This window comes from Carettochelys insculpta, chromosome 2 (assembly GCF_033958435.1).
Source record: "Carettochelys insculpta isolate YL-2023 chromosome 2, ASM3395843v1, whole genome shotgun sequence".
Classification (NCBI taxonomy): Eukaryota; Metazoa; Chordata; order Testudines; family Carettochelyidae; genus Carettochelys; species Carettochelys insculpta.
This window is the reverse complement of record NC_134138.1, coordinates 161668858-161686704: the sequence shown is the minus strand read 5'-3', so window position 1 is coordinate 161686704 and position 17847 is coordinate 161668858. Positions and strand designations below refer to the sequence as shown.

General features: G+C 41.4%; 1 protein-coding gene across 2 annotated transcripts in view; it reads left to right on the top strand.

The window, feature by feature from the left end:
* The window catches only part of LOC142008718 (palmitoyltransferase ZDHHC11-like), a 76432-nt gene that overhangs the window by 26392 nt on the left and 32193 nt on the right, over positions 1 to 17847 (top strand). Inside the window, exons 1-4 of one of the 2 annotated variants that reach the window (XM_074985993.1) lie at positions 953 to 1053; positions 5112 to 5333; positions 14358 to 14536; positions 15738 to 15839. In XM_074985993.1, coding sequence (XP_074842094.1) covers positions 5112 to 5333; positions 14358 to 14536; positions 15738 to 15839 — 503 coding nt within the window. In that variant the 5' untranslated portion in view covers positions 953 to 1053. Of the gene's footprint in view, positions 1 to 952; positions 1054 to 5111; positions 5334 to 14357; positions 14537 to 15737; positions 15840 to 17847 lie in introns of those variants that run through there. The other variant, XM_074985992.1, reaches the window with a different exon arrangement.

The following is a 17847-nucleotide window of genomic DNA, read 5'->3' as shown; positions in this document are numbered from 1 at the left end:
CCTGTGTTTTTATAGGGACGGTCTTGAGCAGATGCTGTAGTTTCTTTGTGCACTCCTCACTGGGGCCCTACAGCATCTGCTCAAGACCCTCCCTATAAAAACACAGAAGCAAATCTACACAGACACACCCCTAGAACTCCAACCGGGTTTATTTTATCCGCTACCCAAAATCCATAAACCTGGGAATCCTGGACGCCCCATCATCTCAGGCGTTGGCACTCTCACTACAGAATTGTCTGGATATGTGGACTCTCTACTCAGACCCTATGCTACCAGTGCTCCCAGCCTTCTTCGATATACAACCGACTTCCTTAGGAAACTACAATTCACTGGTGACCTTCCTGAAAACACCATCCTAGCCAGCTGAGGAATTTTGACTGAGCTGTTGCCATTTATGCAACTGGCCACCAGAGGCCTCTGTCCAACTAGCTGAGCATGCAGAACTCTGGGGAAAGTATTTTCCTGTCCTGTGGCACAGCAGTGTTTGTTTTGATTTTTACTTTTTGAAGGCCAGAACCTGGCTAGCCTGGGGTCCTGTTAACTTAGACAGGCTGGAGACTGTTCCCACACAGCCTGGATTCCCTTTGTGAATGGGGGTGGAAGGACGTAAATAAAAGTTCGTAAGCTAATATTTATTTTGAGTCTGTTCCTGATATGGCAGAGAGAAACCTTTGCATAGTGGTTATGATGGCATCACCCAAGAGGAGAAGTCTGTGCTTTTTTCCTGCCCATCATGGGCAGGTAGGTGGAGCGTGCTTTAAGAGAGGATAGCACTAGGGTAAGAGCTGGCGTTTCCCCTGAATGCAGGCTAGCATACTGATGTTGGTGGGAATGTTACAGATGTGGAGGCTCAGATACTGAAAGGATGTTATGTCAGTGATTAGAATGAATGAAGCCCTTCTCTGGAGGAAGTGGTCCCCAGCTCTATTTTTGTGAGCACTTTATGCTGGTTAAAGATTTACCGTGATGCATGCACAGCAATACAGCGGGGATTGCAGGAGGATTTTTCCATTGCAGGTTCAAAAGTCAGAAAAACTCCCTAAATAACTCCGAGTAAGTATTGCTTTAACTTGCATTGTGCGGGGCGGGGGGGAAAGTTGCATGATCTTTTTAACTGGAGATTAGCGATGCTGAGTCCACCTACCCTTGTTATCTCCCTTCTGTCTCGTCCTCCAAGGTTTTTTACTATAGGGAGACTTCAGATATATCTTCAATTAAAACACCACAAGGCCACAGCTGCAGCTGCACTGCAGTATTGCTTCAGCATAGACACAATAGGGATAAGAGAGGTTCTCCCATTTCCATAGTTAATCTACCTCCCTGCAACCCAGTAGTCAGGTTAACAGATGAATGCTTCCCTTGATCTAGTGCTGTTCACACTGGTGTAAGGTCAGCTTAGTTACAGCTTTCCAGAGGTGGATATTTCACACCCCTCTGACAGAGCAATGCCAAAGTAAGCTCTCAGTGCAGACCAGCCCCTACTTTGTGAGTGTCTCTGATGGAACTGAGTTTTCCTAAGAAGCTGAATGGGATGAAATATAAAATTTTTTTAAAAAAATTTCTCCATTAGTTCTAATTTCATCTGACTGCTCTTATCTCTTTCTTTGGTATCGCATCGTTCCTTCCATCAGTCTTCACTTTTAGCGTATGTGGCAGTAAGTTCTGGTTGATGTTGAATGGCAATAAATGTTGGGGAGTGGCTCCTCTCTCTATTTTAAGTTTGGAAGGAGGGTTTATAAATTATAAGGGCATATTAGTCTTTTGGGTGCTGCTGTTTTTGTGTAGTCTAGATCTTGCTTATAGGCTTTGACTTTCAAGTGAGCTGCTAATAGATTTCTGATACACTTGAAGCCCCAGCCCTTTTTAGTTTCTGAAGGAAGAATGGACTTTTTTTTCTCTCTCTCTCTTGCCCTGCTTTTGACTCTGCTTTTCAGCCAAATTACATTTCTCCACAGAATTTTATTGCTGCTCCAACTGGAAAGTTTGAGGAAAAAGTCCCTGATGCTTTATCGGTCTCCCAGCCTACGCTGTTAGGGGGATTTCTTCTTGTCAAATAACTCCAGTGCTTCTGACACTTCTACTCATAGTTTCCTTTTTCCCCACCAGACACAGCAGCATTTTGAAATGGACATGATTTTTAAAAGTTCACTGCTGCCCGCATGTTTCTGAATAACAGGAAAGAATCTCTGTTTAAATGTACCATAAATAACAAGTGGTGTGATCTGCTGCTGTTTGGCAAAGCTCTTACCTGCAGCAGAGAATTTGCAGGGGGTTTTATGCAGACTCAGGAAGGTAGTGGTGCATAACCAGTGCTTTTTTTGTGCTGATACTCTGGTACTTGCCAGTACTCGGTACTGGCATCTCGGCAGGCCCAGCTATGGGATTGGCTGGGGTGGGGAGCAAGCTGAGGACTGGCAGCTCTTTTTTTTTTTTTTTTGTACAAAAAGGCACTGTGCATAACCTTCACGCTTGGAAGGCTTTTAAACAAAAGTGGAAATTGTACAGAAAACAGTGGGTTAGACTCTTCATTTACTGTTTACCAGTAAGCAAGTGAGTTACCAGCTTATCAGTGGTGAGTGTACAGCCAAGTGGGTTTTCCAGCCCTGCTTATTACCTCTGTAGCACCAACAGCATTCTAGGTGCTATACAGACAAGTATGAAAAGTATTTGCTCCCTAAAATTTGGAGGTCCTCTTTTTAGGCAGATGTGTGAGCAAACATTCATTTAGTTCTGTCGGTCTAGACAGCAAAACTGAAACAACCATTGCTGGGTGGTAATGCAGAACATAGCCAACTATGACTACATACAACAGATACACAAGTTGTATACGTGTTAATATAAGTTCATGTTTGTGCCTGTATGCTATTGTTAAATAAGAGCCTCCTCAGCCTTTAATACAGTGCATTTGAAATTTGTGTAAGATAGGTACAACTGAAATACTCTGTTTACTTTATGCATACATGTGATCATTTGGGAGTAGGTCTCTAACTACCAGAAGCCTTTAGGGAAGGGGTTCTTTAAAAGTGTTTAGTGGTGCAATAACTTGCATGGAAATGTATGTTAGTGCACCCACTTAAGTCAAATTTGTTAGGCCGATGCTTAGCACTTTCTAGATTCCCACTCTAAAGTTTTACTAAGTGGCTAGAACACAACAAAATAATAGCTGTTAAGCATTCCTCCAGAGGCATGTGGTGGTTTCTGTCTGTAGACTAAGGTTTGTGTGAAATTACACAACCCTGGAATACAATGCTTTGGGTTGTGTTTTTGTTTTGTTTTTTTATCATCTTAGCCACTGAAATTGTTTGAAATCTATCTATAGAAGCCGTAAGGACTCCTTGGGGCACGCAGGCAGATGAGTATTGACAATGTTAGGTATTTGTTGTATGACCACTGCATTAAGATGCTCTGTGCCTGGAGGAGATTCTCCTATTAATAATTCAAAGACTTTGGTACTCAAGCTTTGTCAGTTTTGCCAAGCATTATATAACTGCAGGTTTTAAATGTGCTGGCCAGTCCTTTGACAAACATTTGCTAGCAGTTTCCAGGAGAAAGCTGTTTTTAAGGCAACATTGCTTCCCTGAAGCTAATGGAGATTATTCCCGTATGCTGTAATACCTAACATGAATGGAGACCAGTGGCTTGAAATCTGCGTGTGAAATGCACTAATGTACATTGGTCAGCAGCACAGCATGCTGCAAGACAAGCTTTGTTTTCATCATTGAGAAATTCTGATGCTGTCATGTTTGAAAGGGTTTGAGTCTTTCTTTAAAAAGAAAGGTTTCAGCATTCCTCAAGAAAAGCTTCAAATGTAAACATAAGGGGAAATGGTTGAAGTGAGTACTCTGTATCTGTTAGTTGCATTTGTTTTGTTTTTACATATTTATACGGGTTGGTTAAGATTTATCTTTTAGGCTTGAAAAGAATCTGTTAACTCTCTCACTCTCCTTAGCATGATGTCAGTAGGAGTGAATTTGTATCTGTTTAATCAAACGAAAACTCTTATCAGCATAGATAGAATTCTTGGTTATTAGCTTGTTATTGAAGAAAAACAAATCTTCCTATCTTTCACTACTGGCTTATGTTTTAAACTATGCACCTAACTTTTTCATAGCATATGACTCTTTTAAAAAGAGAATATATGTATGTGTGTTTTTAAAAATGTAGGTACACTTGCTTGCAGACATTAAACAGCCCGTAATCACATACTCTAGAATGAACATCCTTTCAGTTTACACTTGATACATATCATAGAAAATTCCATGTCTTCCTTTTGTGGCATTTCACTTAATAGCTGTCTTAATGTATAGGAAAGGTAGGCTTGTTTTGCTCACTAGCGCTTTACCTTCCTGTTTTCTGTTTAGCCATTCTGGATAGGTGATCACAGCTGTTAACAAGCCATTCATGCTATGTGTTGTGTGACTGCATGTTTCCCATAGTGCCATGTAATGCAAAGAAATACCCTCAGACTTGCCAGAAGAGCTTTCTTAAAGGAGGCTTATATACTGGGGTGAGAAATCCATCTGCTTCTGAATGCTCCAAACAGACTATGGAAGGGATATTGAGCACACACTTACAGGGCTTGTGGGCTTTTCTTTATTCTATTTGTGGCTTAATTATAAGAATACATTGTAGCAATGACAAAATAAGCAGGTGAAAAAGAAGGTAGGGAAGTCCTCATACAAACAGAACTATCCAGAATATTAGCACAACACTTGTTAGTGAGGACAGGGAGTTGTCGATACAGCTTGCATAGTTAAGATCACTACCATCAGTGTCATGCTATAGCTTAGCTGCTTTGCTTATCAAAGGTTTATGATTAAGTTGTTGAATGAACTGTCTTCCTTCACAAGAGACTTAGATGATATATCACATGGTAAACAAGGGAATCAGTGCAATGTAATTTGCATGTTGGGACTAGATGGAAATGTGCTCGTTTGTACAAGAATAGAATTAACAAGAAAATGTTCAAGCACAACAGAGAAATGTTGAGAAAATGCTACAGCATTTTTGTCTGCATCCCTTCCTCTTATGTTGTAGCACTTTGTTTGTTTCTGAAAAGCACGGACGGTACTTATAACAGGGAATATAAAGTTCTTTGTGCTTTCTTGCAGATGAGCTGCTATGACAGGAAGCTAAGGCGGACAGGACCGGAACAGCTGAGCAGTAGAAATGACTTGGTTTCTCCACCCCAGCATGCCAGGGTGAATGGCTGGTCTTTACCACTCCACACCTTTCAGTTTGTTGCTCTGCTGTTTTACACATACCTGGCCATTGTAGGATTTGGAATCTACATACCTTTGCTTCCATCTGGATGGAAGTATGCTGCCTATGCTGTATCCTTTCTTCCCCTCTCCCTTTTCAAGACATTCATTGCATAGGGTCTGGGTTAAAATGACATGTACTCTGCTTATGCTATAGATCAGTGTTAGTGCATCCCCAATCGTATATATCACCATGCTTGCATGTTGCGGGTGCTTTTGTTATAGTAGTTTTTGTATAAGTTCACTTTGTGCAAATGACCACATTTTTAAAAAAAGTCTGTTTTTGCCAGCTACTGTTGGACATGATCCGTGGCTCATTAGTCAATGGGGACTCTAGCCATTAGTCAATGGAGAACCTGTCCATTGACTTCAGTGAGCTTTGGATCATGCCATTGATGTGAACCTTGTGCTAAACCCATGGGCCAAAGCCTTTGCATCCAGCTCACAAAGCCAGCAGTGGTGCCATTTTGTCCAAGCCACCAAAGTGAGCGTGCGGTGTGGGGTCAACAACCTGCGGCTATGAGCCATTTGCGGCTCTGGACGCTACCGCCGCTAACTCCTCCTCCAGCTCCCTGCCCCGCCGCGCTGAAATAATGTAACTAAATGTAATTGGTTTAACAGACAGCAGGGCAGTGGGAGGGATCCAACTATTAAACCAATTAACTTTAGTTCCATTATTTCAGTGTGGCAGGGCAGGGAGCCACCTGCACTGCAGGTGGAGAAGTAAGCAGAGAAGCTGGGGGGAGCCACCCAGCCATGCTGAGGAAGAGGTGGTGGCCAGCACAAAGGAGCAGCAAGGGGAAGCAGGTGTTGTCTGAGGTAGTTTCATCCTGGGTTTGGGGCTGAGAGGGGTTAAACCTGGGGATGTGGGGTGGGGAGGTTTGGGGCTATTTTGTGTTTGGGTCCCCGAAACATGTAAAAAATTCCCATGTGGCCCCCGATGGGGAAAAAAAAGTTTAGCCACCCCTGTTCTAAACTATGAGCTGCTCAGCAGCCAGATGGGTTTCCCCAGAGCTTTGAAAGCCTCCCTGGTGTGTTGATAAGTACTTGCAGTTGGACATCTCGCTTCAGCCCCAGTTACCTGCATTCCACATAAATTCAGTGTTCCATCACTTTTCATTGTATTTTTCAAAAATGATTGACATTGGAAATAACCATAAAACTATTCACAGTGAAGGAACAATGGACTATCGTGATCCTTGGATGTATAAAGAGGGCAGTAGTGAGCTAATTTTACCTCAGTGGAAGCATTGGTGAGATCGATGTATACCTCCCACCATTTCTGGTGGCTAAAGGGGTGGCTGCTGCCCCCAGGAGGTGGGAATAGGAGGCCCAAGGAGAAGAATTCCAGAAGAAACCCACCTCACACTTAGCCTACACTGGTGGCTCCTGACCCCTGGGCTGGCTTAGGTCAGCTCTAATGTTCTGAATGAGTATCAGGCTAGGAGAGGAGAGGGGGCTGAAGCCAGACGCTCAGTTTAGAAACTGTGATCTTTGAGACTCTAATCAGTGGTCCTAGAAGGTGAACATATCAAACATATCACATGCATTTGATTGAATTTCAAATGTGTTCCTCAAACAGCAGTGAAGTTCCTTGATTCATCCCAGTCACAAGTAGTAGGTAACACTGGGAGTGTATCAGGTTAGAGATGGGAGAATTTTTTATAGGTTTTTTTTTTTTTTTTGTTCACTGGCAATTCTAAACTTTTAAAAAAAGTTAATTTTGGATTGTGACGCGACTCTCTTGACGGACAGGTATTTAAATATTTAAATGAGTCCCTGAACAAGGAGGTGCGTGAACCTCCTGTGCACAGATCCCAGGACCTGAACCAGAACCCTGCTGCAACCCCAAGACAGGAGAATGCCACCCTGGTATGCTCTGGTCCCCGCTAAGGCTTCCTGGAAAGAAGTGGCTAGCAGAGACAACGAGACCAGGACAAGGGTTACGTTTAAAAAAAAAAAGTAACTAATATCTTTATTGGGTAACACAAATTAGATTTTAAAAGTATCAACACTTAAAAGCTAACTATTACTAACATTTTATCAGTAACCAAAACTTACAATTAACACTGTTTCCATGTTGTTCCTTGACTGGTGTCTTAAAATTTTATTATTCTGGAAGGCAAAATGGGTTAGGTTAATAAATATAGGTGAGTGTGTTTAGGTATGGGCATTTAAATCCCTGTTGCTTTCTTTAAGAGGAGGGGTGAGGTTGCTAGGCCTCACCTCCTGCCAGGGGCAGGGTGCTAACCTGCCCCGAAAGGACTGGAGCCTAGGAGGTGGTTGAGGCTGTTCCTCTTTTGGGAGGCCCCCCCGCTACTCCCAATAGGCCCAACTAAATAGGGTCCTGGGAGGCAACTTGCTCTACCACAAGCCACGTGAAGTAAGCAACAATGGGGAGACAGGGAGGCTGCACCTGCAATATATAAAAGGATGGGCAAGAGGGTAAGGGAGGTAAAACCTTCACCTTATTACTAAAACTACTATAGACAACAATTATGACAACTAAATCTACTATACTTAACTCATGAACACTAATTATTAATTAAATGTGCTTTCTATGTAAGAACCCAACCTGGGATTATAGGCCCGGCCCTGAGGGTCAAGCCCTCGGGTGCTGTGCCTCCCCTGCCAAGGAAGCCCACAGTTGGGGTGCGGCCCCTACTCCCCCACTGGGGGTCCCGATGTCCCAGGAGGATATGTGTTAGTGTATGTATGGCCAGGTAATTTTACGTGTCTTGTACGGTAGCAATCACAATCAGGTGAGTTAAGGTCCAGCCTGGTGTGTGAGTCCAGTCCAGTAGTGACGTAGCAGGTAGGTTGTGAACCGGTGTGGGCAATGTTAAGGCTGGAGCGACGACAGTGGTGTTGGCAGACCCCTGGTTGCGCGCCGGGTACGCAGTACCCCCCACCGAAGTGGGGGGCCAGTTCACCACCCGGCGGCCTGGCCAAAGGGTCTGCTTGCCACTCCTCGATGCAAGCGTGAGATAGCGTGCGGTGGGACGCGCTGGTGTGATGACGCCGCTTCAGGCCGCAAGAGCGGCACAGGCTCCAATTAGAGATAGCTGGCGCTGCTAGATATTGCAAGCGCGGCAATGATTCAGCTCAGTGCCGCAAGTGTGGCTGTGATTCAGCTCTTCTTCGGCTTTGCACCTGGGCTAGGGATCAGCGGATGCCTATTGGGCCACGCTTTCCCGTGTAGAGTCTGCAGAATCCTTGCCTGCAGTACCCAAGGGCCCCAAATGCCAGGACCAGCCTGACTTATATAGACAGAGTTCATGCATAATTCATGAGGTGATTATCATATGAAAGTTCTGAGCACCTGTTCTCAAACAGGTCCCCCGGGCCAGGAAGTTTCCAGAAACTGCCCACCTGTGCCCAATCAGGAGCCCGGAATTCAAATCCATGATCATGAATTATTCATGAGTTCAAGTTACCGGGGGAACCAACTGACACAGAGTGACCGTTGCAGGGGGCTGCTAAATGGCAGCTTATGTATCTTTAGATTCTACCTGTACCTGCATTGATGTTTAATGGCCAAAGGCTTGTTTCCCCTGGCCCACGGGGATGATAATGCCCGAGGGATAAAAATCCCTGACAGATTGGTCCAAAATTGCCGATTTTTTAAAAAAAGTTTTAATCAAAAAGTTTAAAGTTTTAGTTTTGACTTCAACTATTTTTAACTTTCAACAACATATTTTAAATAACATTAAAGGAAATTTTTAAACAAAATGTTGTTAAGAGCCAAAAAATCAAAATTTCATTACCAACATACCAAAAACTAACATTTCAGTTATTTGGGGAAGGGGCTTCTTAAGATACTTTATTGACCAGAATAATCACAAAGGATGTGTCTACACTAGCAAGTTCTTTTGAAAGGGGCTCTTTCGAAATATCCAGTAGAGCACATACACACAAAAAGCCTCCTTTCAAATTAAATTGAAAGAATGCAGAAGCAACTTTCAAAATGTTAGCATTTTTCATAGCGAGCTTTGCAGTAATACATAGTGGATTGTAATCAGATTACTTTCTGCAGTGCTTGTTTTTCAGTAAAATTATGAATCAGTGTATTGATTTCTATCGAACCTCCAAACAGGGACAACTGTTTTGAAATTGCTGTGACTGAGATGGCAAGAATAGAAGTGAGAGGAAAGTTAACTAATGTTATGAAAGGGAAAGCATAAATATACCAGTCATTTATGCACTGTTTATATGCTAAACACTGATTGTTGCTAGGATGTGATACAGTGTCAATACAGTAATCCTATAACAGCATAATAACTCTTACAGTAAGGAAGAAAGTACTTATAGTCAAATCCTGTTTTTTATAATAAAAATAATGATTTCATGGTGCCATTTATCTCCAGTACTAATCAATATCAGATTTACATTGGAAACACAATATAATGTTAAAACAAAGATTTTTGTGGGTGTTTTCCTACTTCATAGGAAAAAAATCCTATTTTTAGAAAGGAAGGCTGCTAAACTCAATTTGCATACCATGTTCACACATGTTTGAAAAGAATAAAGGCCTTGCTAAAGTCCACTCTGCTGAGGTCTTACTGGGTTCTGCTGGTGCTGTCATTGTCAGTGGATAGGGTCCCTGGAACAAAGTGATTAAGGGCCTTTTTTTGGTGGTGGTGGTGGTTGTTAAGGATATTGATATTGCATGCAGCATTGGACAATTTTATAAAACTTGTTTGGGGAAAGGGAGGGTTACTGCTCATAGGAATAAGGGGATTTCGAAGTAGGCGGTGTCCTTTCGAAAAGGAGCCCCACCTGCATGAGCCGCGCAGTGGCGAGCCACGTCAATTTCGAAGTGCCGCAGCCACCCGCATGCTAATGAGGTGCTGAATATGTATTTCAGCGCTTCATTAGTAAACTTTGAAATGGCCATTTGCATGGCCATTTCGAAGTTTGGGGCTAGTGTAGACACGGCCTTATGGTCCTGTGTATATTATTAACAGCTTTAAATGTGGAAGTTAAACCTTTCTTAACCATGGAAGAAGCTTCTTGTTCCCCGCATATAGAAATGCTAGAGGGGTGCACAGACCAAGTGGCTTCTTAGAATGTTGTTTTGTTTTTTTTTTGCAATCTTATAAAAATTTGTGTGTTTATAAGCAAGTTCAAAACTAAAATAATATTGATTTAAGTGTCATCATACTATGTTTCTTGATGAGGTCCAGGAAATGCAAACTAGGAGATAAAGATTTCAGACGTCTAATGGAAAAATGGTCAAATATTAGTAGCAAACTTTGGGTAAATATGGAAAATAAAACATATCTCTCATTCATATATTTCATGTATTCACATATATTGTATATTAAAATACACATCTGTATAACAAAGTGCTGCAATTACATAAACTATAGGGAAGTAAAATATTTTTCATCTTCAATAGAAGCAATCTTAAGATAATAGCACATAACTGCACATTCTGCATATCTCAGAGATGAAAAGTGTACCTATATAAAGCATACTTCATAGCTCTCAGATGCACACATGCATTCTAGCATGCTTTTTGTGGCAATAGCTTGTGCTAAGGCAGGCTACAGATCATTCTCATGAATTGTCCTTGCAACCTTCCCAGTTGTTTCCTTCTGGTAAGCAAGAAACTGTGTGTGGGGGTTGATCCGGAGTTCAAACTGCCCTTTACATAGGGGGTGTGTACTGAGGGGTGCATATCGTGCTCTATATGTTAGGTTAAAAACAAATAAAGACCTATTTTGTATGTACATTTCTTGGCCTGTGCACTTGGGGTTCAGTCTCTGCTTTTTGAAGAATGCTTAGTTTATATCTATCACCAATTGGATGTAGAAAACCTACTTCCTCCTGAACCCAGAAACCTCCCATACAGTAGGGCAGAGAGAATAAGAATTGCTCTAGTGGAAAGCAGCTGCAACAACTGCTTCTTGGCGAGCCCTCTTCCTGGTCCAACCCTCACTGAACTCGTGTATTGGAGAAAGATAGTGAGGGTGGAAAAGGCTCCCATCAGCTGCAAAGGTTTGGGGAGGGGAAACTCTGAAGGGAATTACTCTTGCTTTTTCTAAATGAAAATACCATGGGTAGGAATCTACTTTTTTACAGAGTATGACTCTCGTTACTTTTAGGGTTGAATTAAGATAGATGTGAACAACTGAAATATTAATAAATACATTAGCATAGATATGGCTGCATTACTGGGCAGTGTGGGGACCCTGGAAAATGAACCAACAGTGTCCAAACACTATGCAGAATGCTGTGTAGGGTTGGGGGAGGAAAGGGGATAATCCTACACATCATTGAGAAAATTACTATTTGAAGAACTGTTGGGTGAAAAATTGATCAAGTTACGCATACGCAAAGGGCTTTTCGTTTATCTCCTCCTTGAGGCAAGAAGAATTACATGTTGGGGCACTTCAGAATTCTGCTGGTTAAGTCTTGACAGTATATCATTTTCAAAATAATTATATCCTGTAGCATGTCATGGTATTACCTCAGAGACTCAGATTTAAACCTCTGAAAGAAGATCCAACCAAAGTTGGTGCTCTGTTAGAAATATTGTACCCAAATTCTGTATTACAGCAAAAATATTTCTATATTACGCTGTTTCCTTGCTTTCTGCTCTCAAAGTTTAAGCTGTTGTGCACACTTATGAAGAGGCAAAGTCTTATAATTTCTTTTCTAGCTCACGGAGTTTGTTTACTCTTGAATCAGATCAAGCACTCTGATACAGTGCTTGTTCTGTTCCTAATGGAGAATTCTGCTTTAAACAATGTAGGAAATTATTGCTTTGAGCACACAATGAGACTTCCTGCTCTGGTCAAGAAAACACACCTTTCCATTGTCCTTCTTTGTCATGTCACTGAGTGTTCATTCTCTTCAATGGTATTGGTAATTGTCACCATGGTAACAAAACAAAAACATGGTGTGGCAGCTCTTCTCAGTGTTTTGTATATGAATTCTGCTTGTTTACGAAATTACTGCACTTGGATGACTCTGTAACAGGGGTCAGCAACCTTTCTGAGCCCAAGTGCCAAAATTCGACCTGTTGACCTCTATGTACTGTCGGAATGCTGGTGATACTTTTTATAGTCACTAATAGTTCTGCTTACAACAGCTTCATTAATAAATAGATGAAAACGCAGAACTTTACTGTGTAAGTGGTGGTTGGTAGCATTAGCTAGTCTCTTGTAAATCCCCAGGCGGTGTGGCTTTGAGCAAGCTCCCGGCTGCATAGGCGAGGAGTGGTGGGGCTGAGCTCCCACCTCTCATACTGATGATAATTGGTTTGCGTGCCACTCTTGGCACCCATACCAGGGGTTGCTGACCCCTGCTCTATAACTTAAGCTGAGCACAAAGAAATCTGTTTGCTGCATGGTTCCCAAGTGCAGGGTGTCTGACTTTTTTCGGCATGTGGAGCACAATTAAGACTAAGCATCAGCCAGGATGAAAAGAAAATCTATTTGCCTCTTGCTATTGTATTAGTACTTAAGTACAAAAGCCCAATTAACTTCTGTGGCAAGAGGTGAATTCTGTGGAATACCTGAGGATCTGCTTATATAGTATTGGTCTCCTATGTTGCTAAGTGTCTAGACAAAGTGCTTAATGTTCAGCCTCACCTGAACTAACTCATACTCTCTGTTTGGAATTTTAATGGTCATATCATGTGATTTGTGCTGATAAGTTTGCCAGGAGAAAGAGTTGGGAGATGTGGAGAAGGCAGCGTGCAGAGAGTGGGACACAGATCAAGTTAAGGGTTACAAAGGGAGCTGCTTTCCCAGGCAGTAGTTTGAGTTGGGTTTTTTGCAAGTAAACTACTTGGAACTGGTTGCTTCCCTCTACCCACGTAAATGAGACTTGTGTGAACCCTGTAAATACATAAACAGCAATAAGAAATACCCTGAATTTTGTCACTTTACATGCTAGAGCCTGATATCGCTGCCTCTTACGAAAGGGGTACAGTAGGTTTGTAACTGCCAGTTTATGACCTATATAGAGGAGGTCCTTGGTTTGGGGCTTCCAACCCATTCTTGTAGACTCTCTTACAATCTAATGGCTCGAAGAGCTCAGGCTTCAAGGGGAGAGGAAAAAAAACAGTATCACAAGACTTATGATAAAATTGAAAGTTGGCAGTCTTGGAGTATAATCCTATCAGGGCAATGTACAGAAATCCTCTTGGAGTTTTTCCTCCCAAGAATTCCTCTGTGGCTTTTATCGTGAGGTGGGGGTAAAAAGTCTAAAAAGTTTTCAAGAGTAACTTGAATCGAATCCAAGAAGTGGGTCTGTCCCGTGAAAGCTCATCACTGAATAAATCATTTTGTTAGTCTTTAAAGTGCTACATTTCTGCTGCTTTGTTTTATTGAATAGAATGCAGTTAGTTTGTACCCTGATATATCTAGAGTATTTCTCCATGTTAAAGTCTGACAGTATGGCTATTTATAAATATTAGGCTTTAATTACAGCACCTGCCACAGCTTATAGGTAAGGAATAGAAATGGTAAGATAAGTAAAATTATACTGAATTAGGAAAAAATCTGAGGATGAAATGTGTTAGACTATGGAATAGTCTAGTTTCTCAAAGGAATTAATGGTGGCCCCATTGCTTTGGGACTTACAAAAACAGCTTGACAAAACACCAAAAAATATGGAGCCAAGAACAATCCTATATTGTCAGGGTGATTGAACTACTTTAGCAGATAAAGCTGGTATCTTCCATTTCTAACTCTTTCGATATTGTGGCATGTCACTTATTAGTTAAAACTGGGGCAGTGGGCCATAACTGTCCCTTTTTGTTAAGATAAAGTAAAACTGAAATGCATTTTTCTCATTTATAGTATTGAAAATATGTTTAGGCAATTGGGAGGCGAGGGAGAAACAGCACATAGACCATGTAAGTTAGACCTACATTTCTTCCATTTTACAGTCATAGTGCAGTTTATTCTTCCTTTGTCATCAAAAATACAAGTACTGGTGAAAGTGGGGAGGGAGACTTTTAAATGGCACAGGAATATGTATTGAGCAAAAGCTCTTGAAAGGGGTGTATCCTTGATCTTCATTTTTTTGTGGCTTCTTTGTCCTAAATACTTACTTCCTCCTTGACTAACAATAATACAGGTGATTGGTGTCCTTTTTGGGCATCATTTGGTTACTCATCTTGTTGCCATCACCATTGACCCAGCAGATCAGAATGTGCTGGCCAAGAAAAGCTACAGCAGCCCGATGCCAGTCTTTGACAGAAGCAAGCACAAACATGTCATTCAGAACCAGCACTGTTATCTCTGTGAAGTTGATGTGTAAGTTATGCAATAAAAAAATACCAGAGAGATCAGGAGTTTTTTTTTTTTTTTGTTTAAATTCAGAGGCATTTTATATTTTTCTTTACTGCTGTGAAGTTCCTGCTGGCCAGTTTGAAGAGAAAATGACCTATTAGTAAGAAATTTGTGGCTTTGACTTAATACTACCAATAGTTAAAGTTGCCTGACACTTCCCATCTTAAGATCCTGTTTTCAGTTGCTTTTAGCTTTCACAGATGTCACCTTTCAGGCTGAAATTTTCCATACCTGGGTTTGCTCTAGGGTGATTTTAATGTTTTAGCTATGTGATTTGGCTGTTTTTGAGAACAAGATAAGGCAAAGATATAGTTCCATGCTTTTTAGGGAAAAAAACCCTCAAAACTCTTCTCCAGAGAAGCCATAGCACATCCATTCGTTCAGAGCAGGGACTTGAAATTTGGCAGGAGAGTTGCTCTGGATGTGCTTTTTGCCATCGCTGTGAAAATGAGCCCATATCTAGCCAAGTTACATACTTCTGAATAACCTCTGTTTGCAAACACTTAGTGGAGACTTACATTTGTCAGCTAAATTCGTACAGTCTTTCTGCCATGAGCAAGCGCCATCCACTCATAGCTCCCACTGTACATCTTCAGAGTGACCACATGCTCTGTCCCAGCTCTGCAGGGATGTAGGGCATGGCTGCACCGGAGAGTTTACAGTAGCGCAGCTGCAAGTATGGTCTCTGTGCTCAGCCAATGGGAGAAGCTGTCTACCCAGTCCACGCTGGTCTGTGTAACTTACGTTGTTTGGGAGGATGGAGGAGGAGATTTATTTACACACACGAGCGACATCAGTTATGCGAAATAAGCTGTAGTGTAGACATAGCCTTAGAGAGACGTTACCTGCAGTTGCTTCTCCCATCCTAGGCATGCTGGGATATCAGACATGAACTGGGAGCAGGGAGACTGTTTCTTCTGTGCTCTCCTTGTTGGTGCTCAGGATGCATGGAATGACAGCCAGAGGAATCCTGATTAGAATGCAGTGGGGGTGAGGAATTGTCATGGGGCTATGGGAAAGAGCTGTGTGCCTTGGACTGCTTGTGAATTCTTTGTTTTTGTGTAGTAAACCTGACATCTGTGTCTCAGAGACTGTTTGCCCGTAAGAGTTGCCAGTTTTCCTGACTAATTCTTATTCCATTTTATTTATATCTTTTTTGTTTTAGAGGGCCAAAAGCCAAACACTGTAGCGCCTGTAATAAGTGCATTGCGGACTTCGATCACCACTGTAAGTGGCTCAATAACTGTGTGGGAGGCAGAAATTACTGGTAAGCCAATACAGGCTAGCTTTGATAATATTGATTTGTCCTTGAATAAATCAGTGGGAGCTAAGCGTACTTTACAGTGAACTAGCTGCTCTTCCCATCTGCCCCTTTTGAGGATATTTAACTACTTGTCATGGATTGGCTGATTTGCGGGGGAACATTCCTCTGTCATCAGCCTTTCATTCAACCGTCAGAAAGTAAGGTGAAGTTAATGACTCACTGGGAGATCAGTTTTAAATGTATCCCTTTCCTTTCCTATGTAACCCAGTGACTTCCATTTTCACTATTATTGGAGTTTGTTTCTAATAAGTCTGTTGTACCAGTCTATGTGGTTGTCATGAAGTTTTTTGACCACTGTGTCTAGTCACAATAACTGTAGCAAATATATGTTCACCGACCACTTTGAGAGTTAATTCTTATGTTATAAGCATTTATCTTTTAATTAAATAAAAAGTGTTCTTAGTTGGTATTGTTTGTTGCTATACTGTAATTTAATAAAATTTGTGTTTGTAAAAATTTATTTTGTTGTACTGTAAGCATTTCAGGTTTTTTCAAATTTTTACTATCAGTCCAAAAAGCATACAGTAAAGAAATAAATGTCCTTATTTCTTCATTGGATATTTATACTACCTAGAACAAAGGGAATAAAAGAAGTGCATAAAATATTAATTAGAATATTCCATGCCTAATTATATGTTGTAAGGAAGATAAAATGGACTGAAGCAAACCCATGTGATATTTGTTTTCCAAAAATGTCCTTGTTTTTGAATTCTGCATGTTAGTCTTCAGTTTGTAAAGTAGCCAACAATGTATGAAGAATGCAGCTCTAAAGGGAGAGCCCACTATGGCTATGTAAAGACACTGTGAACACTTACGAAAAGAATAGAAAACAATGTGAGCTGCTTCAGACCCTGAATATGATTTTTGGTGAAAATTGTGTTAATTCTTCACATTTAAAATGCCATAGAAAAAGGCACAGAAATAGCTGAATTGTTTGGTTAGAAGAGTAACAAAAGGAGCGTGAGAGGAAAATGGGAAATGACTAAAAAGTTTACATTTTGTAGTGAAACCACAGTAACCTGAGTGATTCTTTGTTTTGCCGCACTTTAAAACAGACTCTAGGAAATGAGAAGTAGGTGAGGTTCTTTAGTGTATGTTAGGGAGATGATTGGGGCAGGGACGCTATGGTTAGAGAGATTTTGTAATTTAGTGGGTGGGTGGAACAATCTTCTGGCTTTGTCCCATCACCCTGGCTTTTAGTAGCACCGAGCTGCTCTTACAGCCTGTGACAGAGGCAATAGATAGAGAAGAGCACATTGCTGAATGTTGGCGACAGAAACCAAGCCCCAAATCTCACTGATTATTTCATAAATCATTTTTGAAATCTTATGCATTGGTTGTAATGCAACAAAAAAGTTTTCTTCTCTCCTGTCGTAGCCACTGATGTTATAATTGACATTGCAGGTAAACATGTATTCTCTTAAAACAAAAAGCAGTCAAGTAGCACTTTAAAGACTAGCAAAATAGTTTATTAGGTGAGCTTTCGTGGGACAGACCCACTTCTTCAGACCATAGCCAGCCCAGAACAGACTCAATATTTAAGGCACAGAGAACCAAAAACAGTAAGCAAGGAGGACAAATCAGAAAAAGATAACCAAGGTGAGCAAATCAGAGAGTGGAGGGGTGGGGGGGAAGGTCAAGAATTAGATTGAGCTCATCTGCATACTTGGCTCAATCTAATTCTTGACCTTCCCCCCCCACCCCTCCGCTCTCTGATTTGCTCACCTTGATCATTTTTTTCTGATTTGTCCTCCTTGATTACTGTTTTTGGTTCTCTGTGCCTTAAATATTGAGTCTGTTCTGGTCTAGCTATGGTCTGAAGAAGTGGGTCTGTCCCACGAAAGCTCACCCAATAAACTATTTTGCTAGTCTTTAGAAGTGCTACTTGACTGCTTTTTGTTTTGATAGTGTATAGACTAGCACGGCTCCCTCTCTGTATGTATTCTCTTCT